This window comes from Choloepus didactylus, chromosome 4 (genome assembly GCF_015220235.1).
Source record: "Choloepus didactylus isolate mChoDid1 chromosome 4, mChoDid1.pri, whole genome shotgun sequence".
In the NCBI taxonomy this organism is placed as follows: domain Eukaryota; kingdom Metazoa; phylum Chordata; class Mammalia; order Pilosa; family Megalonychidae; genus Choloepus; species Choloepus didactylus.
In genome coordinates this window covers 34018686-34043807 of record NC_051310.1, presented here as the reverse complement: position 1 = coordinate 34043807, position 25122 = coordinate 34018686, and the positions used below count along the sequence as shown (strand labels likewise).

Genomic DNA, 25122 nt, shown 5'->3' with positions numbered 1-25122 from the left:
TGGTCTGTTAATTTCTGATGGATGTAGTAGGAACAAGTTCACTGAAATGTTGATATAGTATGTAACTTTCTTGGGGTAAAGTAGGAACATGTTGGAAGTTAAGCAGTTATCTTAGGTTAGTTGTCTTTTTCTTACTCCCTTGCTATGGTCTCTTTGAAATGTTCTTTTATTGTATGTTTGTTTTCTTTTTAACTTTTTTTTTCATACAGTTGATTTGAAAAAAGAAGGGAAAGTTAAAAAAAAAAAAAAAGAAAAAAGACAAACAAGGAAAAAACAAACAAACAAACAAAAAAAAAAACGATGTAGTGCCCCCTTGAGGAGCCTGTGGAGAATGCAGGGGTATTCGCCTACCCCACCTCCATGGTTGCTGACATGACCACGGACATAGGGGACTGGTGGTTTGATGGGTTGAGCCCTCTACCATAGGTTTTACCCTTGGGAAGACGGTTGCTGCAAAGGAGAGGCTAGGCCTCCCTGTATTTGTGCCTAAGAGTCTCCTCCTGAATGCCTCTTTGTTGCTCAGATGTGGCCCTCTCTCTCTGGCTAAGCCAACTTGAAAGGTGAAATCACTGCCCTCCCCCCTACGTGGGATCAGACACCCAGGGAAGTGAATCTCCCTGGCAACGTGGAATATGACTCCCGGGGAGGAATGTAGACCCGGCATCGTGGGATGGAGAACATCTTCTTGACCAAAAGGGGGATGTGAAAGGAAATGAAATAAGCTTCAGTGGCAGAGAGATTCCAAAACGAGCCAAGAGATCACTCTGGTGGGCACTCTTACGCACACTTTAGACAACCTTTTTTAGGTTCTAAAGAATTGGGGTAGCTGGTGGTGGATACCTGAAACTATTAAACTACAACCCAGAACCCATGAACCTCGAAGACAGTTGTATAAAAATGTAGCTTATGAGGGGTGACAGTGGGATTGGGGATGCCATAAGGACCAAACTCCACTTTGTCTAGTTTATGGATCGATGTGTAGAAAAGTAGGGGAAGCAAACAAACAGACAAAGGTACCTAGTGTTCTTTTTTACTTCAATTGCTCTTTTTCACTCTAATTATTATTCTTGTTATTTTTGTGTGTGTGCTAATGAAGGTGTCAGGGATTGATTTAGGTGATGAATGTACAACTATGTAATGGTACTGTAAACAATCGAAAGTACAATTTGTTTTGTATGACTGTGTGGTATGTGAATATATCTCAATAAAATGATGATTAAAAAAAAAAAAAAAAAAAAAAAAAAAAAAAAAAAATAATACAAACCCCATACAGAAAATGTCAACATACCCTTAAACCCCAGATACACAGGTCCACTAATTTTAACATTTTGTCACCTTCTCGTATCATTCTTTCCATCTATTTAGCAATCCATCTATCCATTTATCTATTTATCAATCCATTTTCTGAACACCTGAGTGTAGGTTGTACACATCATGCTTCTTGAGCACTCAATACTGCCATGTACGTTTCCTAAGACCAAGGATATTCAGTTATGTAACCACCTTAAGAATAGTTATCTGGTTCAGGAAATTTAAAATTAATGTAAAGCTTATAGTCTATATTCTAATTTTTTCATATGTCCCAATAATGTCCTTTTGAGCCTTCATCTTCTCCCTTATTAGATCCTGTCCAGGATCATATATTGCATTTAATTGTCATTGTCTCTTAGTTGCTCCTTTTTTTTTTTAAATTGTGGGGACACACATACAACATAAACTTTTCCATCTCAACCATTCCTACGCATACCATTCAGTGGAACTAACCACGTTCACAAATATTGCAGTACCCTCACCACCTTCCATTACTAAAATTTTCCCATCTCCCCAAACAGAAACCCTACATGCATTATGTGTTAATTCCACATTTCCCCGTCTCTACCCCTGGCAACCTGTACTCTACTTTCTGTCTCTATGAGCTTTCATATTCTCTAATATTTACTTTGTAGTTGCAATGGGGCTTAAATTTAATACCCTACGTCTATAACAATCTCATTTGCTTTGACACCAACTTAACTTCAATAGTATGCACAAACCATATTCCTATGACCCTCTGTCCCTCCCACCTTTATGTAGTTCTTATCACAAATGACATGTTTATGCATTGAGCCCAAAACCACTAATTTATCATTCCATTTTATGCATTTGCCTTTTCAATCCTGTAGTAAGTAAAAAGTGGAGTTACAAACTAAAAATACAATAGTACTGGCATTTATTTTTACCTATGTCATTATTACTGGAGATACTTATTTCTTCATGTGGCTTCAGTCTGTTGTCTATTGTCCTCTCCTTTCAACCTGAAGAACTCTCTTTAGCATCTCTTGTAGGGCCAGTCTAGTTGTATCAGACTCCCTCAGCTTTTGTTTATCTGGAAATGTCTTAATCTCTCCATTTTTGAAAGACAGTTTGTAAAATACAGAATTCTTAGTGGTAATTTTTTGTTTTCAACACTTTAAATATGTCATCCCACTGCCTTCTTGCCTCCATGATGTCCAATGAGAAATCAACACTTATTCTTGTTGAGGCTCCCTTCTATGTGATATGTTGCTTCTTTCTTGTGGCTTTCAGAATTCTCTCTTTATCTCTGGCATTTGATAGTTGGCTTGTAATATGCCACAGTCTAGGTCTATTAGTGTTTATCCTGTTTGAAGTTTGTTGAGCATCTTGGGTGTGAGTATTCATGTCTTTTGTTTAATTTGTGAAGTTTTCAGGCATTATTTCTCTAATAGCCTCTCTGTCCCTTTTCCCTTCTCTGGGACTCCCATGCTGCTTTTATCAGTATGCTTGATGGTGTCCCACAAGTTCCTCATGCTCTCTTCACTTTTCTTCACTCTTTCTTCTGCTCCTCAGACTGGATGATTTCAATTGTATTATCTTCCAGTTCACTGATTCTTTTTCTGCCAGACCCAATATGCTGTTGAACCTCTCTAGGTCCTCAGTTCTGTTTGGTTCCTTTTCATAATTTCCATCTCTCTTTTGATATTCTCTTTATATACATCTATCATTTTCCTGATTTCTTTTAATTCTTTGTCCATGTTTTCCTTTAGCTCTTTGAGCATATTTAGGACCTTTTTTTTTTAAAGTCTTTGCCTGGTGTGCCCCAGATATAGTTCTCCTCATTGATAGTTTCTAATGTTTTAATCTCCTTTGTCTGGGCCACCATTTCCTGTTTCTTTTTAAGTTTTGTAACTTTTGTTGAGCCCTGGGCATTTTGACATTTTAATGTGTTATTGATAGAATTAAGTTGACTGTTCCTTAAGCTTATATCTGGCTAATGTTATAACAGAGCTTTCTTTGAATGCCAGGAGCTAACAAAAAGAAAAAAAGAAGACAAAGAAAAGAAAAGAAAACACCTCTCCCAGTCTTTGCAGATGGACCTGTGCAACTGTTCTCCTTCAGGACTTTATCCGTACAATGAGTTCAGAGTATAGCTTCAGATCATAGTGTAGGGGCCTCCCTGATCCTTTCTGTGCAGGCATCTTGTCTTGGGCTTGTGTGTATGGCCCTAGTAATTCTCCTATTTACATAGTTCCGAATGACCCTTCTTCCCAAGGAAACAGTGTCCTCACAGTCTGGGGCACTGCACTGTATGTCCTACAGCCAACAATCAGTTGCCCCAGGCAGCCCAACTTGATTGCTCTCCCACAGAGTTCTATAAGAGAACTCTGTGAACTGCCTTCTACACACAGGGCAAGTTCTGGGATGGCAAGTCCTTCAGGCCACCACCACACTGGTTGAGCCAGACATGTATGCTTCCAGTATGTGCACGAGGGTTAACTCTGCTCCTTCTGGAATTGAGACCAGGGAGCCACACTCAGAACATAGGCTGTCTCCATTCCAGGCTGGTGAGGGGGTAGGGAAGGGGCCAGCGAGGACATCATGAGATCCTACCACTTTTAAGTAGCCTTTTTCTTGATTTGGCACTCACCCTATAACTGCAGTCCTTTAATTGTTTTCTGGAACTTTGAGAAAGATGTTTTTGTGAGTTCTTGCTGGTTATTCAGAGTTTCTTGTAGGGGTTGGAGCTCGGAAGCTTCTCACTCCACCATCTTGATCAGGGCAGAATTGGTGCTATGGTTTTTACCCAGTTTTGTTTCGTTTTTGTTTTTGTTTTTGTTTTTTTCTTGCTTAATCATCACAACAATCACATGAGGAATGCCAAGACTTGTATAATCCTTCCTCTGGTTCTCTTTAGAAAATGGAGAAGGCAGCACAGTTCCAGGATTAATTTTCTGCCAAGTACCTGAGTAGCACTTTGCTCTAGCAAAGATCAAGGTGGCCCTTTTTCTGAGCGTACATTGGGTCAGTTCTGCCCTTGGGTTTTTCTCTTTTCTTTCTCTGGGTTTATTTTATTATTTTATTCATTCTCAGAATTTCAATTTTCACCTTCATTCTAATCATTCTGACATCTGGGTCTCCAGTAATGGTATTCAGAATATATGTGGTTGCAGGTAACAGAACCCAACTCAAATACCTAAGGAAAGGGGAGACTTACTGACTCACATTTCTAGAAAGGATCAGGGTCAGATAGAGGTGTGTGGTTTGGACAGCTCCAGCCTTATTTTTCCCACCCTAATGACCCCATAGTAATGAAAGCGTCTTTCTTTTTACCTTAGTATATAGAAGTCCCAAGGAAGGGCTATGACTGGCTTGGATTGCCTCACATGACTACTTCTAGAAGCAATTGCTGTGGACAAGGGGATGGGGGACGTTGGACAGGTCTGGATCATCTGTCAATGTTTGTGATCAAGGGGGTATGGAACTAACATTTGTAGTTCAGCCATAATCACCTGATTGGAATGGAGGAGGTGGGGAACACTTTCCCAAAGAAGTGAAAGGGGCAGAAACCAGAAGGAAAGGGATGCCAGGCAAACAAAAACAATAGATTTCCCCTAATTTCCACCCTTAGCTTCCTAGCATCTATACGAATATGGAGTTAATTGAAACAATGTACTTCATATAGGGCCTGGAATAGAATAAATAACAGATCCATATCTACTATTAAAGAATTTCATGGTGCAGAATTGAAGAGGTTAATCTGTCAGGATTAGAGCTGGGGAGACCAGCTATAAGAGAGTTACAATAATTCAGTTTCAAATTAATGAGGGCCTAGTTAGGGCATGGCAAATGGTGCAGGCAGTAATAATGGGAAGGGAGATGTAATTGAGAGACATTCTAAGGGGCAAACTGACAAAATCAGGTGCCAGATTAGATATGGGAAAATGAGGGTGGTATAAATGTTAATAACTGTAAGTGCTATTAAATTAAACTCTGGTAACTGAGATATTTCCAGTGCCATTGACAGAATTAGAGCACCCAGCATTATAGATCAGTTGGACAGATAATACTGTTAAGTATATTAAATGTCAAGTTGAGGTGATGGCTGCACATTAAACTGGGAAAGGTCCTCTAGAAAGCCTGAGAGAGATCAGAGCCAGATGTAGAGTTTAGGAATTATACTTACAGAGCTACCTCTTCGAGCTGTGAGTGGCTGAATTCTCCAAGGGAAAGAGTCGAGTGTCAGAGTGCAAAGAGTTGAGAAAGAGGAGCCAGTGGATGTGTCCAAAGAGGCAGTCTTGGGAGGTGCCTGGATATTTCAGTATCTCAGAGGCCTCTAGGGTAGAGTTCAGAAGATGGGAATGAATGACGAAGTCAGGTGCTAAGACATGATTTTTTTTTTAATTTCCAGTGAATAATATGTTAAATTGAATCATTTTCATGTGAATACTACCCAGTAGTGTACCTTATAATTTTTAAATGCTTTCATGTAGACTATCTTATTTGGTCCTTATAACAATCCAGTGAAGTATTCAAGTTACATCCATATTACAGATGAGGAAACTGAAACTCAGAGAGATTGCGATTTTCCTAAGTGACTTCCAGGACATCACAATTTGCCAAGATGATCAGTTTGGGGAGGCTGAAGGCAGAGAAGTTCAGAGATGCCCCAAGTCAGAGTAGGTATGAGGAGTTCCCTACCAATGCCCAGGAAGCTTATGGTCCCTAACATGTGCTCTCATTCAGTATCTCCCAGAAACAATATATACTGGTCCCTTCCAGCTTCCTGTGAATTACTAAGGACTTTGTCTAGATTCTAGACAGTGGTTTTTAAACTGTGGGTCATAACTCCTTAGTGGGCCATCAGATCAATTTACTGGGTTGCAGCTAGGCTCACAAGAGCTGGTGAGGCATGTCCCTCCCCAAGTCTGCCTTCACAGCCTTCATGTTGGTTCCTTGAAATGGGCTGTGGTGAGAGTATGTATATTGTGGCAATCAGCCAGCAACACAAACTAGTGGTGTGCTTTGGTTGGTTTTATCATGGAGAGCCAGTTGTTAAACATTTATTAGCACACCATTGATCATAATCATTATTCCTCTCCCAGTGGTACAGAATGGAATAGAAAGAAAAATATCAGGGTCCATCTATAGAAATGGTTAGTATCATTTTGTGAGACTTTTGTTTAAATCTTAAAGATATTGTGTGTTGAGTGACAATGTAAGATGTATTTTTTACTATGCATTGCAGTCAAAAATAGTTTGAAGTGTCGAGAATCATTTAAAGTCTGCTGTGCTCCTTGTCTTCACACAAAGAACTGGTACCCAGTGCCCTCTTTGACTCAAAGCTGCATCTACTACTAAATGAATGAGACTGAATTTTTATCAGACTAGAAATTGCTGTTCTAAAATAGAGGAAATTACTCCTGCCTCAGGAAGTGTGTTCTTTTGAACTCAAAATTTTATAAAAATCCATTTTGAAACCCCTCCAAAATTTCTACTGTAAGCATGTATTTCTCCTGTAAGCATAAAATAATCATTCTTATTAAATCCCAAAGGTTAGATAGGCGGCTAGTAAATAGCAGAAATCAGATTAAATCCCATATCATTGTTTTACTCTACCACTCTTTGTTAGCAGGAGCTCTCTATAAACAAATTAATTTTTTAAGAAAATAAGGAAACTTTTCACGAAATAAATCACTTTCCTTATAATGATTTCGTGATTTCTTTTATAAATCTAGATTTTTAAAATGCATATATCAGATATGCTAAAATGGATTATGCTTCAAAACTAAAATGGTAGATAGATTGTAGAATTAGATACCAAAAAGTTTGATTTAAATCAGACTTGCAATTTATAAATTATCATGAAAGGGAATTAAGTTATTAAGTATCCTTTTTTAAAAAACTTTGTCAGACATGTTACCCAGTTTGCCCTTAGTATACTCACTATCTAAATGTAGTTACAAAAAGAAACACTTTTCGCTGAATGGCATTTGAAAGTCATTCAAATAGAGATTTTTTTAAATCATATTTTTTTATTGCTGAATATAATATATATACATAGAAGTGTAACTTTTCAAGTGCAATTTAACAAGTAGTTAGAGAGCAAATTTCAAAGAATATTACAGGTTACAGTTCCACAGTTTCAGTTATTTCCTTATTATGAAATACATATACAAGAAGGTAATATCTTTCAAAGTATGATTTAACAAACAGATATATAGGAAATTTCCAAATGAGTTATAGTACCATAGTTTCAGTTATTTCTTTATTGTGAAATATAACAAATATACAAAAAGTTATAGTTGTCAAATTATAGTTTAACAAGTAGCTATAGAACAAATTTAAAGGATGCTATGGGTTACAGTTCCACCATTTCAGTTCTTTCCTTCTAGCTATTCTAATACCCTAGCAACTAAGAAAAAGAAAATTATATAAAGATTGAGTATTCATAATCTTTTGTTAAATTCCATCTTGTCTGTTGCTACCCCTTCCTCTAGTTTAATCACTTTCCCGATCTTCAGGGATGTCTAGGCAGTGACCACCCTAACCTGTTCATGTTGAAAAGAGGTGTCAACTTTATGAGCAAAGGGGACACATCTAGTTGATGTTGAAGTGGCTATTGCCTCTGAGTTTTGGGACTTAGCTGGCATAGGAGCACTCTAAGAATAAACTTAGTGAGTAAAACGTTTATAGAGTCCCAGATAGGGATCCAGGTATTCTTTAAGGTTTTCAGGACTACTGTTGACTTGGGCCTATCGTATTGTGGTCATTTGGCATATCTAGGTGAAGCTTGCATAGGAGTAACCTCCAGGATAGCCTCTTGCCTCTATTTGAACTCTCTTAGCCACTAAAACCTTATTTTGTTGCCTTTCTTTCCCCCCTTTTGTCAAGTGGATATTTTTATCTCTCTATTCCATAATATAATTTTATCATGCCCATCTTATTGGGTTGTTGTCATAAGAAAATGAACCAGAATAAGGGAAACGTGGTTTTTAAAGGTTTGCAATAGCTAATTACACTTTCAGAAATGAGTTATGTATATTTTTCTTAGAAGAAGAATTAGGCTTATTGTATAAATCTCTTTAGTTCTTTTATGTAGAATTGCTTAAAATATCAGTTCATTAAACTATTCAATACATACTCATTTGTAAATAAAAAGCATATCTTCCTCCATAGACGGATACTTGAGCTCATGTTGGTTTTAGCATCTGCACATTGAACGAAGTGCTACACTATTCATTAGAAATTGCAAAGGCGGCTTTCTGGGAGGGCCTGAGAGCTCCTTTCTCCCATGTGGCTCCATTTCAGAATTGCTCAGGGGCTGCCTTTGCTCTGAACAAACCCCTTGCAGCTGTGCCTGGCGCCTTTGTGTCACCCAGGCAGGGTTTCATGAAATGGATCTGACTGATGCTCTTGTGCCTGTGTTGTTCATTCCTACATATTGGAGCTGTGCCCAGGGAGGTGAGGGGGCAGCAGGTTGGCCCTCACTCCCCAGCTGTCTCTTTCTGCTAATGTCACTCAGGATATAAATAAATTGATTCATTCACGTCCTCTCTTATCAAACCAGAACATTGTCAGAAGATACCAGGGCAACCCTGACCAGTTGGAAAGGCCTTAGTGACAAATCTAATAGATGTGATTTTATAAAGTCTTTGCATTTAGGAAATTTTTTAAATTAGGTTTTTAATTTTATTTCTCTTACTCACTTCAGATCTTGGGGTGATGGAAATAGCTCCAATAATACATTTATACAGTTTGAGTTCTATGACTTCTTTACTGGCAAGGAAGTCATAATAAATTCTGCCTTTTTTGAGCTGGAAAGCCCTGAGTCAGATGATCGCATTGGAAATGTGCATCTCTTTCCTTCAGAAGCTAATGAAGGATAGGAACCCTGGTCTGGAAGTGTGATTTGCTCTTTATCACACTGGGCCTTTGCTGTTTGCAAAAGCATAGGTTGTATCAGTAGTTGGAAGTCTTTTACTACCTATAAGGTTTCACTCCTGTTGGTCATTTCCCACATCAGTCAATAAAATATTTACCAAGAAGCTCCCATGTAAATGTTTACATGGCAAGATGTTCAGTGTCTGGGTGAAATGAAATTTGTAAGACATGGTCTGTGCACTTAAAAGAGTGTAGCTGATGAAATAAGCAATACATATAAGACAATGTAGTTGTGCCACCCACCTTCCCCACCCCTTGAAAAAAAATTAAGGAAAGAATAATTTAGATAGTTTAAGTGAATCTCTCTATCATTCCTCTCAGGGACTAATGCTTCTAAGTGACCATGATATGTGAATCTACTGATCCCTCAGTAGTTCTTCATTCCCAGATGCCTCTCTCTCATAGTGCATTTCACCTTGGCTAATGTTGATCACCATGTTTAAAAACAGACATTTTTCATTCACCATGACGTTAAACACAAGCCAGGTACTTTAATCTGGTGCTAACTAAAGAAAAGCAGTTTCTCTCAAGACTGGAAGAAAAACTGGGTTTGTGGGATTCTCTGATAGTCGCCAAACCAATATTATTTATTTTAGAGGAGCTTTAAAGTTTTTAAGGTGTGGTGGTTTGGAGTTATATGTACCCCAGAAAAACAGGTTCTTAAATTTAATCCATTCCTGTGTGTGAATCCATTGTAGTAAGGCCTTCCAATGAGGTTACTTCAGTAAAGGTATGGCCCAACCCAATCATAATGGGTCTTAATCCTATTACTGGGGTCCTTTATAAGTGGAATGAAATCCAGAAAGAGAGAGAGAGAAAGCCACAGGAAGCAAAAAGCTGAAGCTCAACCAAACCCAAAGAAAAGGGAGAGGCCACCATGTGCATTGCCATGTGACAGAGGAGCCCAGGACCAAGGATCATGGGCAGCTAGCCCCAGAACACCAGTCTTCAGGAAGAAGGCATCACCTTAATGATGCCTCCTTTTTTGGCATCAAAAAAAAAAAAAAAAAAATTTGAACTTTTTCCTAGCCTCAAAACTCATGTACTAATAAATTCCCATTGTTTTAGCCAATCCATTGCATGGTATTTGCTTGAGCAGCCAAAGAAACTAAAATATAAGGGTAATTTTGATGATATTTTATGTTTGTGTTACCTGTTGACTTTAGAACTAACTAAGATGTGGCATCATTTATCTGATAAATGCCAACAGTGTGTATAAATAGACAGTGTTATCTATAGACATTTGACTAAAAAGAAAGAATTTCTAGGCTAGGACATCAAAGCAAAAAGGAAGAAGAAGGGTTAACTTCAATGGCTGGTGTTTCAAAGTCCTACCAAAAAGAGAAAAAAAAAAAAAAAAGAAAAAAAAAGAAAACACCAGGTTGTGATCATGGCCACAGAGGCAATGAGGTAGAAAATGCAGTAATATTGTTCTCCTGTATACCTTACCCACTCTTATAGTTGGAACCCCACCACCAAACAGGAATGGGAATGGAAACACCTCTGGACCAGAAATTATGACAGAGTGTAGGAGACAACAGGCAAATTCCAACATGAGCATAGTCTAATAGGAGACTCTTCCCATAAAGATGGAGCCCCAAATAGCTATATTCCTCAGATAAAAATCAATTAGATATAAACCCTCCCCTCTCACCCTACCTTCACCCCTCAGGCACTGCAAAGAAAATTGCCTATCTTGAATCTTGGTGCTGAGTGGGGTTGGGTAGAAGAATCTCCCCTGATAATTTATAGCCACAAGCTGGTCCTCATGTAAGCTGGGGCATGAATTTACATTCCCTAGGTAGCCTAAGAAAACACACTGAGAATTTACTTTAAGGTGGCCCTAAACTGTTAGTGGACCTAGACACCTCCCAGAATCAAATATGGATTCTCCCTGGAGGAATCCCCCTTCAACTCAAGCCACAAATAATCCCCATAGGTCAATTTCCAAGAAATATGAGATCACAGTTTAAAATCACAAAACAAAAAGGAAACATGGCACCATGAGCAAAAGCCAGCAAAAACAACAGATAACAGTAGTAGACTTGCAAAGATTAAGATACTGAAATTATAAAACTATACAAATATATTTTCTGATATATTTAGACAAATTAAAGAAGGGAGTGAAAATATGAGTAGGACCAAGAAATTAAAATTATGACCAAGTAGATTTGAAAATGAACTAAATACCACTTTTAGAATTGAAAAATATAATAATTTTTTTAAAAAATCAATAGACTCCCCCCTATGTGGGACCTGACTCCCAGGGGTGTAAATCTCCCTGGCAATGCAGGATATGACTGCCGGGGATGAATCTGGACCCAGCATCATGGGATTGAGGACATCTTCGTGACCAAAAGAGGGATGCGAAATGAAATGAAGTAAAGCTTCAGTGACTGAGAGATTTCAAGTGGAGTCGAGAGGTCACTCTGGTGGACATTCTTATGCACTATATAGATAACATCTCTTAGGTTTTAATGTATTGGAATAGCTAGAAGTAAATACCTGAAACTACCAAACTCCAACCCAGCAGTCTGGACTCCTGAAGACAATTGTATAATAATGTAGATTACAAGGGGTGACAGTGTGATTGTGAAGACCTTGTGGATCACACCCCCTTTATCCAGTGTATGGATGGATGAGTAGAAAAATGGGGACAAAACCTAAATGAAAAATAGGGTGGGATGGGGGGGTGATCTGGGTGTTCTTTTTTTATTTTTATATTTTATTCTGATTCTGATTCTGGTGTAAGGAAAATGTTCAAAAATAGATTGGGGTGATGAATGCACAACTATAAGATGGTACTGTGAACAGTTGATTATAACCATGGATGATTGTATGGTATGTGAATATTTCTCAGTAAAACTGAGTTTTAAAAAAAATCAATAGGTTTAACTTAGATTAGACTCAGCTGAAGAGAAATTTAATGTATTTAAAGAAATTATCTGGAATGCAGCACAGAAAGAAAAAGAGGTGGAAAACCAAGTAAGAAGGCCTAATCAGAGTTTTGTAAAGAAAAAAAAATGAGGCAGGGATAGAGATAATTTTCCAGAATTAATGAAAGACACCAGTCACCAATGTAGGAAATTTCAATGAATCACAAGAAATTCACACCTAGATATATAATGATGAAATTTCAGAATACTCAAGACAAAGAGAAAATGTTAAAGGCAGCCAGAAAGAAAAGGATTACCAAAGGAGTACCAAAAGAGAAATAAGCAGATCCACCTTATATTAGAATGTTTTGATGTAACTCAGTAATTGAGAGATCAAGCAGTTAGAAAACCAGTAATGTTTTAGAAAATTTGAACCACATATTAACAGGCTTGATGTGATAGTCATATAAAGACCATCACACTAAGTAAATGCATAATACACATTCTTTGCAAGCATCCATGGAGTATTTTCAGATTGACTAAGGGCTAGACCTTAAGTCAGATTTCAAAGGCCATGTTCCCTGACCACAATGCAGTAACAAAGAGATAACCAAAAAGTCTTCATATGTTTGGAACTTAAGACAAGAGTTAACTCATCAAAGAAAATCGTGATATAATTAGAAAATACTAAATTGAATAATATCAAAAATAGTGATTATCAAAAACCTGTGTAGAATAGGGAAGAAGATGGTGGCATAGAGAGAAGTGGAAGCTAGTTTGTCCCCCTAGAAAAACTAGTAAAGAACCAGGAACAACTAGTAAATAATCTGGAATAACTGCTGTGGGACAAACGTGACTGTCCACACATCATACACCAACCTCGATAGAGAGGAATGCTCGAGATGGCAGCATAAAATCTGTAAGTAAAAACTGAGGACCCAAGCCGAGAACCCCTCCCCCACAGCAGCCCAAGCTGCAAAACCTCGCTGTGATAAAGAGCAGCAATCTCTGAACAAGTGAATATACCTCAGTCCAGCTCCAACTGGGGCTTTAATTAACAAATGTTGACTGCTTAATACAAGCTACAAATCCCCAACAAGCAGACAGATGCTTTTGGTGATGACTGACCTTGGAGAGCTAGAGGACCTCTCTGGGAGGGAGGGGGAGCCCAGAGGACCAGGTGCTATCTCTGGCCAATGGGTGAAACTGAGGGAGGTTGCAGACTGGCCCTGAAGGGGGCCTTCTGTCCCTTTTTTGGCTCAGTGGAGAAAGCCTCAGCCATTTTCAGTTCCCAGCACTCTGACCCAGACAAGGGTAGAGATAGCAGAGTCAGAGACACTATTCAAATACAAATAATATCTCCCTAGGGGGTGTGTCTTCCCTAAGAGGAAAGAGGTGGTTCCAAGCTCTACTACCCGCCTTCCATTCAGAACCAGACCCCAGAGCCTGGGGGAAACAGCCACAGGCCATACCTCCTTACACCAGTCTGGAGTGACAGGCTGACAGGCACCACCTGCTGGGCAGAGAAGCACAGTGGCTTAACGCCTCACAGGGTGCATCAATCTTCTAAGACACACCCTCAGGGAAACCTGATGCTATTTCCTTCTTCTGAGACCTAAGCTATTCTGGTCTGGGAAAACCTGATTGGGGTAACCAAGGAAACCAGATGCCTAGACAACAGAAAACTACAACCTACACTAAGAAAAATGAAGTTATGGCTCAGTCAAAGGAACAAACTTACACTTCAACTGAGATACAGGAATTGAAACAACTAATGCTAAATGAATTCAAAAACTTTAGGGAATATATGGCAAAAGAGATGAGGCATATAATGAAAACACTGGGTGTACAAATGTAGAAATCAAAGTTCAAAAAAATGACTGGCAGAATCTGTGGAAATGAAAGGCACAACACAAGAGATGAAAGACACAATGGAGACGTACAACAGCAGATCTCAAGAGGCAGAAGAAAACACTCAGGAACTGGAGAACAAGACACCTGAAAGCCTACACACAAAAGAACAGATACAGAAAAGAATGGAAAAATATGACCAGTGTCTCTGGGAATTCAATGACAACATCAAACACAGGAATATACATGGCATTGGTGTCCCAGAAGGAGAAGAGAAGGGAAAGGGGGCAGAAGCAATAATAAAGGAAATAGTCAATGAAAATTTCCCATCTCTTATGAAAGACATAAAATTACAGATCCAAGAAGCGTAGCATACCCCAGACACAATAGATCTGAATAGACCTACGCCCAAGACACTGAATAATCAGATTATCAAACATCAAAGACAAAGAGAGAATCCTGAAAGCAGCAAGAGAAAAGCGATCCATCACATACAAAGGAAGCTTGATAAGACTATATGCAGATTTCTCAGCAGAAACCATGAAGGCAAGAAGGAAGTGGGGTGATATTATTTAAGATACTGAAAGAGAAAAACCACCAACCAAGAATCCTATATCCAGCAAAACTGTCCTTCAAATATGAGCAACAGTTTAAAATATTCTCTGACAAACAGATAATGACAGAGTTTGTGAACAAGATATCTGCTCTACAGGAAACACTAAAGGGGGAACTACAGACAAATAGGAAGAGACAGGAGTGAGAGGTTTGGAACATAATTTTGTGTGATGGTAGCACAGCAGTGTAAGCACACTGAACAAAGATGACTGTGAATATGGTTGAAAGAGGAAGATTAGGAGCATGTGGGACACCAGAAGGAAAGAGGAAAGATAAAGACTGGGACTATTTAACTCAGTGGAACCTAGAGGGCTCAACAATTGTGATTAAGTGCACAAATATGTTTTTTCATGAGGGAGAACAAATGAATGTCAACCTTGCAAGGTGTTAAAAATAGGGAAGTATTGGGGGAAAAATACAATCAGTGCAATCTAGAGACTATAATTAACAGAAACATTGTATTATGCTTCCTCTAATGTAACAACAGCAATATACCAAAGCTAAATGCATGTAAGAGAGGTCATAAAGGAGGGGTATGGGACTCTTGGCATTGGTATGTTGTCTGACTCTTTATTCTACTTTAGTTTAATGGTATCTTTCCTTTTATTGCTTCTTAGCTGTCATGTTTTTTTGTTTTGTTTTGTTTTGTTTTTCTCTTTTTTCTTTTTCTTTTGTCTCTCTACCTTCTTTGACTCTTTTCTCCTGCTTTGTGGAAGAAATGGAGATGTCTTTATATAGATAGTGGTGATGGTGGTGAATACATAAATGTGACTATACAGGTAACCATCAATTGTTTACTTACAACAGAATGTATGGTGTGTGAATAAAACCATCTTAAAAAAAAATGGGTTGATGAAGAAATCTTGAGGGCATTATATTGAGTGAAATAAGACACATGAGGACAAATATTGCAGGGTCTCACTGATATGAACTAATTATAATATGTAAACTCATAGCCATGAAATATAAGTTACCAGGATATAGAACAAAGCTAAAGAATGGGGAGCGGTTGCTTATTATGAGCAGAATGTTCAACCAGGGTGAACGTAAATGTTTGGAAATGAATAGAAGTGACAGTAGCAGGTTGTGAGAATAACTAACAGTGCTGAATGGTGTGTGAATGTGGTGGAAAGGGGAGTCACGTTATGTCACCAGAAGGAAAGTTGGAGGTTAAAAGATGAGAATGTATAAAACAGTGAATCTTGTGGTAGGCAATGTCTGTGATTAACTGTACAAATATTAGAAATCTTTCATGAACCAGAACAAATGTATGACACTATAACTAGAAGTTAATAATAGAGGAGCATACAGGGAAAAAATATACCTACTGCAAACTATATACTACGGTCAGTAGTATTTTGACGTTCTTTCATCAACAGTAACAAACGTACTATACCAATACTATGAGTCAGCAATGGAGAGGGGGTGGTTAGGTGTATAAGAGGATTTGAGTTTCCTTTTTTGTCTTTATTTCTCTTCTGGAGTAATGAAAATGTTCTAAAAATTGAAAAAAAAATTAATTGTGGTGATGGATGCACAGCTATATGATCGTCCCAGGGCAATTGATTGTATACTTTGGATTTTTGGATAATTGTATGGTATGTGAACAATCTCAATTTATTAAAAAAAAAAAAGACCTATGTAATATAATTAAAGCAATAATTAAAGGGAAATTCATGCTTACAGTATGGAAGAAAAAGACTGCAAACTATTGAGCTAAGATGTTAAAAAAAGAACAAAATAAATCCAAAGAAAGTAAAAAGTAAAGAAAAATAAATAATAAAGATAAGAGAGGAAATTGATGAAATAGAAAACAAACATGCACTTGAGAGGAATGAATAGAGACATTATTAATCCATGCCTCAGAAATTAAACAGATGGTAAGTAGATATTATAAATAACTTTATGCTGACACATTTTTAAAACTTTGGTGAAATGAATACATTTTAGTATTTAACTTACATAAAATTTACTCAAGAAGAAATATAAAATCCAAATAGTCTTTATAATCATTAAGGAAATTGAATCAAGAGCAAAAATCTCCCCACAAATAGAACACCAAGATTTTATGGTTTTACTGGTAAGTCCTACCAAACATTTAAGGACAAATATTCCATTCTTATACAAACAATTCCAGAGTATGGGGAAAGAGGGAACACTTTCCAATTCTATTATCTTAACATCAAAATCTGAAAACATTCCCCCCAAAATTCCAAAATTACAAGACAGTCTTAATCATGGATATAGATGCAAAAAATCCTGACAAAAAATTAGCAAACTGAATCCAGCAATGTTTTTTTAAAAATAATAAATTAAAATGAAATTATATTTAGCCCAGAGATTCATGGATTGTTTAATATTAGAAAATCAACTAACATAATTTACTGCAGAAACAGATTAAAGGGAAAAAAAATTATATGCTTCTCTCAATAGGTATCAAATGAGCATTTGAGAAATTTCAGTGTCTATCAGTGAGTTTTAAAAAATACCTAGCTAACTAAGAAGTGAAGGGAATTTCCATTACCTAAATAATAAAGTATCTCTACGAAAACCAACATCGTGCTTTTCATAGAGAAATTTAGAAAGCATTCCCCTTAAGATGAAGAGCAAGGAAGCCCACTGTCACTTGTCTTCATCGTTGCACTGGAAGTCCTAGTTAGTAGAATAAAACAAGAAAATGAAATAAAAGACAGAAGGATCAGAAAGGAGGAAATAAATCTATGATTATCAGATAAGATATTTGTCTAATTGAAGACCCAAAAAAAAAAATGTTCACATAAATTATTAGCATTATAAGAGAGTTTCCCAAGGTGCAGTCAACTGTGTTTCTATACTTCAGCAGCAAACAGGTAGAGTATATGATTACAGAAAAGATACCATTTACAGAAGCTTCAAAACATGTAACATATCTAGAAATAAATCTAACAAAAAATAGGTAAGACCTATTATTTAAAAATTATAAAGACTTATTGAGAGTCACTTTAAAAAACAGACAGTTTAATGAAGAGATACGTATGTTCATGGATTAAAAGTCTCATTGTGGTAAAGATGTCAGTTTTCCCCTAACTGATCTGTAAATTTGAGGAGGTGTTAGTTAGTTGCTTTTTGAAATTTGATGAGCTGATTCTCAAATTTCTATGGAAGAGAAATGGGCAAAGAATAGTCCTTGTCCTCCTGAAGAATGATGATGGGAGAAGGGGGAACTGTGTGTGGCTTTCCTTACCAGGTTGCAAGTATTATTATTATCAAGCTAAGCTAATTTAGAGAGCAAAAGTTGGCACAGAACTGAGGGACCCTCAGAGATAGGAAAACAATTTATGACAGCTTGGCATTGTAGTTAAAGGACAAAAGGATGGACTTTTCAATAAGTAATGCTAGGACAATTAGTTATTGTATGGGGAAAAATGAAATTACATCTGTGTTTCACGTTGCATACCATTTCAGGCTGGATTAAAGACTTAAATGTGAAAGACAAAAGCATAAATCTTTTAGAAGATAAGTAGGGCACTATCATTATGACCATGGTGTAAGAGAACAATTTCTTAAATTAGACCCCAAAAATGCAGACCAGAAAGGTAAATATTGATAAATTTGACTGTGTTAAAATTAAGAACTTCTCTTCCAAGGTACAATAAAGATCTTGTGGGATTTTTTTTCCCTGTAAATCCTTATCTGTTAGAGATACCTTCTAAAGTATTTATGGGTGAAATGATGTGTTGTCTTGAGTTTGCTTTGAAATACTCCAGAAAAAGAGTGCGGGGAGAGAGATTAATCAAGAATGGTAGATTGTTGATAAGCCAAATGATGGGTCATGGCTTTAGTATAGTGTAATATATATATACTAATATATACAAAAGTGTAATATACTATTCCCTATTGTTTGAAATTTTTTATTATTTTTTTAAAGAATCCATTTTTATGGTGACTTTATGCCTTGGATTTTCAGGAGGTCTTAACTTTTTTAAAAAATCATTTTTTTAAAAAAAGTTCACTTGGTAAGTATGTATCTAAGTGCTGTTTAACTTTTATTTCTGAATGGGGCTTTCCTTATAAATTAACAAATTATAAACCAATTTCTTCTAAAAAAAAAAAAAAAAAGAAAGAAAGAAAGATTCCATAAGAAGAGTGAAAAGACAAACCTCAAATTGGGTGAAGATGTTTGTAACACCTAGAACCAAAAAGTGAGTGTGCAGATATTAAGCAAAGAACCCCTAAAAATCAGTTTCTTAGATATAACACCAAAAGCACAAACAACAAAAGAAAAAATAGATAAACTGGACATTGTCAACTTTTAAAATTTTTGCTTCCGAAAACACCATCAAGAAAGTGAAACAAGAACCCACAGAATGGGAAAAAAATTTTGCAAAACATACATCTGATAAGGGATTTATATCTAGAATATATAAAGAAACTCTTACAATTCAATAATTAAAAAGACAAATAACCCAATTTAAAAATGAGCAACAGACTTAGACATTTCTCCAAAGAAGATGGCCAATAAACATGTGAAAAAGATACTCAAAATCATTAGTCAATAGGGAAATGAACATCAAAACAAAATAACACTTCATGCCCTTATAATGGCTATAATAAAAAAGACAATAGCAAGGTGGCAAAGATCTGGAGAAATTGGAATCCTCATGCACTGCTGGTGGGTTACTATAGTGTGGCTACTTTGGAAAACAGTTTGACAGTTCCTCAAATGGTTAATATAGATTTACCATATAATCCTACAGTTCTACTACTAGGTATATAACCAAGAGAAATGAAAACATGTCCACACAAAAACTTGTACACAAATGTTTACAGAAACAGTAATCATGTTAGCCAGGAACTGGAACCAGCCCAAATGCCTGTCACCTAATGAATGGATAAATAAAATGTGGTATATCCATACAATATTATTCAGCCATTAAAAAAAAAAAGAATGGAGTACAGTTAATGCTACAATATGGATAAACCTTAAAAACATGCTAAGTGAAAAAAGCCAGTCACAAAGGACCACAGATTGTATTATTCTATTTGTAAGAAATGTCCACAATAGTCAAATCTATAGACATAGAAAGAAAATGAGTGGTTACTAGGATTGGAGAGATGGGGAGTAATGGCCAAGAGGGTGCAGGGCTTCTTTTGGAGATAATGAAAATGTTCTAAAATTGATTGGGGTGATGGCTACACAACTCTGTGAATATACTAAAAGCCATTGAATTGTACACTTTAAATGGGTGGATTGTATGGTATGTGAATTATACATCAATAAAGCTGTTTAAAAAAATCAATAAAACAGCTCAGTAGGAAAACAGACAAAAGACATGTCCAGGCATTTCCCAGAACAGAAAACATGTATGCCCTATAGATACTTCAAAAGATGCTTAACCTCATTCCTTATCAGGAAATATGAATTTAAAACACAGTGGGAGACCATGGTATACACCATTGTACACTCTCTTGGTTGGTGGAACTTTAAAACTCAGAAACCTTAAAATATGATGAAGATTTGCAGAAGTGGGGGAGCTCATCCACCGCCAGAGAGAGTGTGAATTGGTATAACCACTGCGGAAAATAATGTGGCATTATTTAGATAAGTTGAAGATGCAACTGTTTATGACCCAACAGTTCCACTCCTAACTATATACCTAGAGAACTCTCTTAATTGTGTACTGAGATCCCATAGAAGAATAGTCACAGCAGCACTGTAACATTCAAAACCACCTAAAACTAAATAATATATTATTAGGGATGAAAGCAAATGTCATTGTCAGACTTGTTTTTAAAAAGCAAACAACGGGTAGATGGAATATGATGGAGGCATAGAGAGGAGTGGAAGCTAGTTTGTCCCCCTGGAACAACTAATAAACATCCAGGAACAACTAGTAAATAATCTGGAATAACTGTGGGGGTACATACGTGACTGTCACTCATCATACTGAATTGGAGGAATGCCCAAGATCACAGCATAAAATCTGTAAGTAAAAACTGTGGATCCAAGCCAAGAACCCCCTCCCTCCATGGCCTGAACTGCAAAGCCTCATGGTGCTAGAGAGCAGCACTCCCCCAGCAAGTGAATATAGCTCAGCTGAGCTCCAACTGGGGTTTTAATTAACAAACGTGGACTGCTCAGCACAAGCTACAAATCCCCAACAAGCAGACAGAGGCTTTTGGTGACGACTGACGTTATATAGCCGAAGGGTGGCCACGGACTGGCCCTGAAGGGGGTCTTTTGTCCCTTTTTCAGCTCAATGGAGAGGGCCACTGCCATTTTCAGTTCCCAGCACTCTGACCCAGACAAGGGTGGAGACATCACAGGCAGAGAGACTATTCAAATGTAAATGACATCTCCCTAGGGGGTGTATCTTCCCTAAGAGGAAGAAGGTGGTGACAGGCTCTACTACCCATCTTCCATTCGGAACCAGACCCCAGAGTCTGGGGGAAAACAGCCACGGGCCACACCTCCTTACACCAGTCTGGAGTGACAGGCTGACAGGCACACCTGCTGGGCGGAAAAGCACAGTGACTTGAGACCTCACAGGGTGTACCAATCAATCTTCTAAGACACCCTCAGGGAAAACAGATACTATTCCCTTCTTCCAAGACCTGAGCCCGTACTGGTCTGGGAAAACCTGATTGGGGTAACCAAGGAAACCAGTTGCCTAGACAACAGAAGACTACAACCTACACTAAGAAAAATGAAGTGATGGTCCAGTAAAAGGAGCAAACTTACGCTTACAGGAATTTAAACAACTAATACTAAATCAATTCAAAAACTTTAGGGAAGATATTGCAAAAGAGATGAAGCATATAATGAAAACACTGGGCTTACATAAGGTAGAAATTGAAAGTTCGAACAAACAGCTAGCAGAATCTATGGAAATGAAAGGCGTGGCACAGGAGAGGAAAGAAACAATGGAGACATACAACAGCAGATCTCAAGACGCAGAAGAAAACACTCAGGAACTGGAGAACAAGGCACCTGAAAGCCTACACACAAAAGAACAGATACAGAAAAGAATGGAAAAATATGAGTAATATCCCAGGAACTTAAAGACAAAACGAAATGCAGAAATGTATGTGTCGTTGGTGTCCCAGAAGGAGAAGAGAAGGGAAAAGGGACAGAAGCAATAATAGAGGAAATAATCAATAAAAATTTCCCATCTCTTTTGAAAGACATAAAATTACAGATCCAAGAAGCTCAGCATACCCCAAACACAATAGATCTGAATAAGCCTACACCAAGACACTTAATAATCAGATTATCAAACATTAAAGACAAAGAGAGAATCTTGAAAGCAGCAAGAGAAAAGTGATCCATCACATGCAAAGGAAGCTTGATAAGACTATGTGTGGATTTCTCAATAGAAACCATGGAGGCAAGAAGGAAGTGGGGTGATATATTTAAGATACTGAAAGACAAAAACCACTGACCAAGAATCCTATATCCAGCAAAACTGTCCTTCAAATATAAGGGAAAGCTTAAAATATTCTCTGACAAACAGACAATGACAGAGATTGTGAACAAGATACATGCTCTACAGGAAACTCTAAAGGAAGCACTGCAGACAGAAAGGAAAGGACAGGAGTGAGAGGTTTGGAAAACAGTTTTGGAAGATAGTAGCACAGCAATGTAAGTACACTGAACAAAGATGACTGTGAGCATGGTTGGAAGAGGAGGGTTAGGACCATGTGGACACCAGAACAAGAGACGAAAGATAAAGCTGGGACTATATAACTCAGAGAAACCTAGGATGCTCAATGATTGTAATAGAAGGTACAAATATGTTTTTACGTGAGGTAGAACAAATGAATGTCAACATTGCAAGGTGTTAGAAATAGGGTGGGATTGAGGGTGAAATACAATCAGTGCAATCTAGAGACTACAGTTAACAGAAACATTGTATTATGTTTCTTTTAATATAACAAAGGCAATATTCCAAAGCTAAATGCATATGGGAGGGGGTATAGGAGAAGGGTGTGGGACTCCTGACATTGGTGATGTTGTCTGACTCTTATTCTACTGTAGTTTAATGCTGTCTTTCCTTTTGTTCCTTCTAGCTGTCATTTTTTTTTCTCTTTCTTTTTTCTTTTTCTCTTGTTCCTCTACCTTCTTTGACTCCTCTTCCTTCTTTGTGGAAGAAATGGAGATGCTCTTATATAGATAATGGCGATGGTACAGAATATATAAATGTGACTATACAGGAAACCAACGATTGTTTAATTAGGACGGAATGTATGGTGTGTGAACAAATCCACCTTTAAAAAGGTTGATGGAGAAACTTTGAGGGCATTATATTGAGTGAAATAAGACAGACACATAAGGACAAATATTGCAGGGTCTCACTGATATGAACTAATTATAATATGTAAACTCATAGACATGAAATACAAGTTACTAGGATATAGAACGAGGCTAAAGAACGAGGAGCGGTTGCTTATTACGAGCAGAATGTTCAACCAGGGTGAACTTAAACGTTTGGAACAGAGGTGATGGTAGTACGTTGTGAGATTAACTAACAGTGCTGAATGGTGTGTGAAGATGGTGGAAAGGGGAAGCTCAGAGTCACATTATGTCACCAGAAGGAAAGATGGAGGTTAAAAGATGGGAATGTATAAAACAGTGAATCTTGTGGTGGGCAATGTCCGTGATTAACTGTACAAATATTAGAAATCTCTCTCATGAACTAGAACAAAATATGACACTATAACTAGAAGTTATAATAGAGGGGCATACAGGAAAAAAATATATACCTTACTGCAAACTATATACTATAGTTAGTAGTATTTTAACATTCTTTCATCAACAGTAACAAATGTACTATACCAATACTATGAATCAGTAATGGAGAGGGGGTGGTTAGGGGTATGGGAGGATTTGAGTTTCCTTTTTTTGTCTTTATTTCTTTTCTGGAGTAATGAAAATGTTCCAAAAATTGAAAAAAAAATTGTGGTGATGGATGCACAGCTATATGATGGTACCATGGACAATAGATTGTACACTTTGGATCTTTGGCTAATGGTATGGTATGTAAACAATCTCAATAAAAATATTAATTAAAAAAAGCAAACAATGGAAAGATAAATACAAATTCAGGATAGTGGGGATGGAAAAGAATCGGGAGGGTCTCAGGGGATTCAAGGATAATATTAGCATCCTTTTTCTTAAACCGGTGGTGGATATGTAGGAGTATATTATAGGGATGGGGGTGCAATGTAAGGTATTAACTGACAACCCCCAACATTGAAGGAAGACTTAAAAAAACCCAGAAACATACATGGAATAGTTTTTCTTGCAGTTGAGTAATGAAAGCTAATAATGCTGACCCTGAGTTTCTAGGAAAGGTTAACATGTTTAGCATCTTCTGTATAAGGAGCTTTCCTGCTTTCATCCATGAAAATAAAAAAAGAAGAAAAGAAACTAAGAGAACTACACAAAGAAGAGGCAGCAGCAGAGGAGTGGTTTATTTTAAAAAGATTTCCGACAAGTGTTAAAATAAAAAGTTTTGTACTTTGTGGTGAACATTTATTTGGGCCACAACTTCTCTATTCTTTGGTGATATGAAATAAACCAGACGTTGCTATAAATAAGTAAAAGTTACTGTAAGTAAAACCCACACCCTCATTTCGTTCACTTAGCGGTTGACTTTGTCTTTTCAGATCCTGCTCACACTAAAAGATGAGCCACAAGCACACCGAAGAAGAACCTTTTCACTACTCCTGGGTGTGTGACAGAGTGAAGCATCCACCAGTGCTGCAAGGGGTCCATAGAACTTTTGCTGCCTTGGAGTTCCCAAAGCCTTCCAGCGGAAGTGGCAGTAGGTTGTTACCAATCAGCCAAGCCAGACTTTTACTGGGACAATGGGAAAACAGATCAGCTGGGTTTTGAAGGAACTCGGCAGTGGAGACTTTCAACTGATGCATTCTATACCCTATCAGAGCACACATGTATCTTATACCTTCCCTTTTACCCCCAGCCCACCCACCTTAGGTCTTCTCTGTCCCTCTCCTGCTACCGCACAGAGATGATATAAAAGAGGCTCTTTGGCTATTTGCATTTTGCTTCCTCTTCTTTTCCAGAATGCAGTATTAAGCTCCATTTTCTACAAGCCTAAACCCCCAACGTCATTATCTACCAGAGTTTGTCATCCCTTTCCAAAGGGTCTGGGGGGAAGGGGGAGCGTAGCACAGGTGACATTCTCCACAAGCATACTCTGCAGAGTGGGGAAGCGTGGTGTGCTGCTGATCACATGAGCCAGGGGAAAGGCATCCTTTGGAATTACTGATTTCTAAGATTAATAAAGTAATTCTATTTTTATTTTCTTTTTTTCCATTTACTAATTTCCCAACAATTAGTATCCACAAGCAAGACTGAAACAGGACCAAGTTTTCATTTTATTTCATTGCTGGGAATTTTTTTTTAACTTCATTTTAGAAATGTGAACTGTAAATAGATGCTTTATGTTTACGTTTTGTTTCAGCAGATGTGGGTCCAGGCAGCTCCCACGCCTGGGAAGCTGGGTGTGCAGATGTCTCCATGATCAGACCCCAGCAGGCAGGTGCACCCTCAGTC

The 25122-nt window shown here is 37.6% G+C and overlaps 1 protein-coding gene across 15 annotated transcripts in view; it reads left to right on the top strand.

The window, feature by feature from the left end:
• The window catches only part of TTLL5 (tubulin tyrosine ligase like 5), a 362097-nt gene extending 337230 nt beyond the window's left edge, over positions 1–24867 (top strand). For all 15 annotated transcript variants that reach the window (XM_037832244.1, XM_037832253.1, XM_037832249.1 and 12 more), the window contains one exon: positions 24210–24867. In XM_037832244.1, the coding sequence (XP_037688172.1) occupies positions 24210–24232 (23 nt within the window). In that variant the 3' untranslated portion in view covers positions 24233–24867. The remainder of the gene's footprint in view (positions 1–24209) is intronic.
• The last annotated feature ends 255 nt before the right edge of the window (positions 24868–25122 follow it).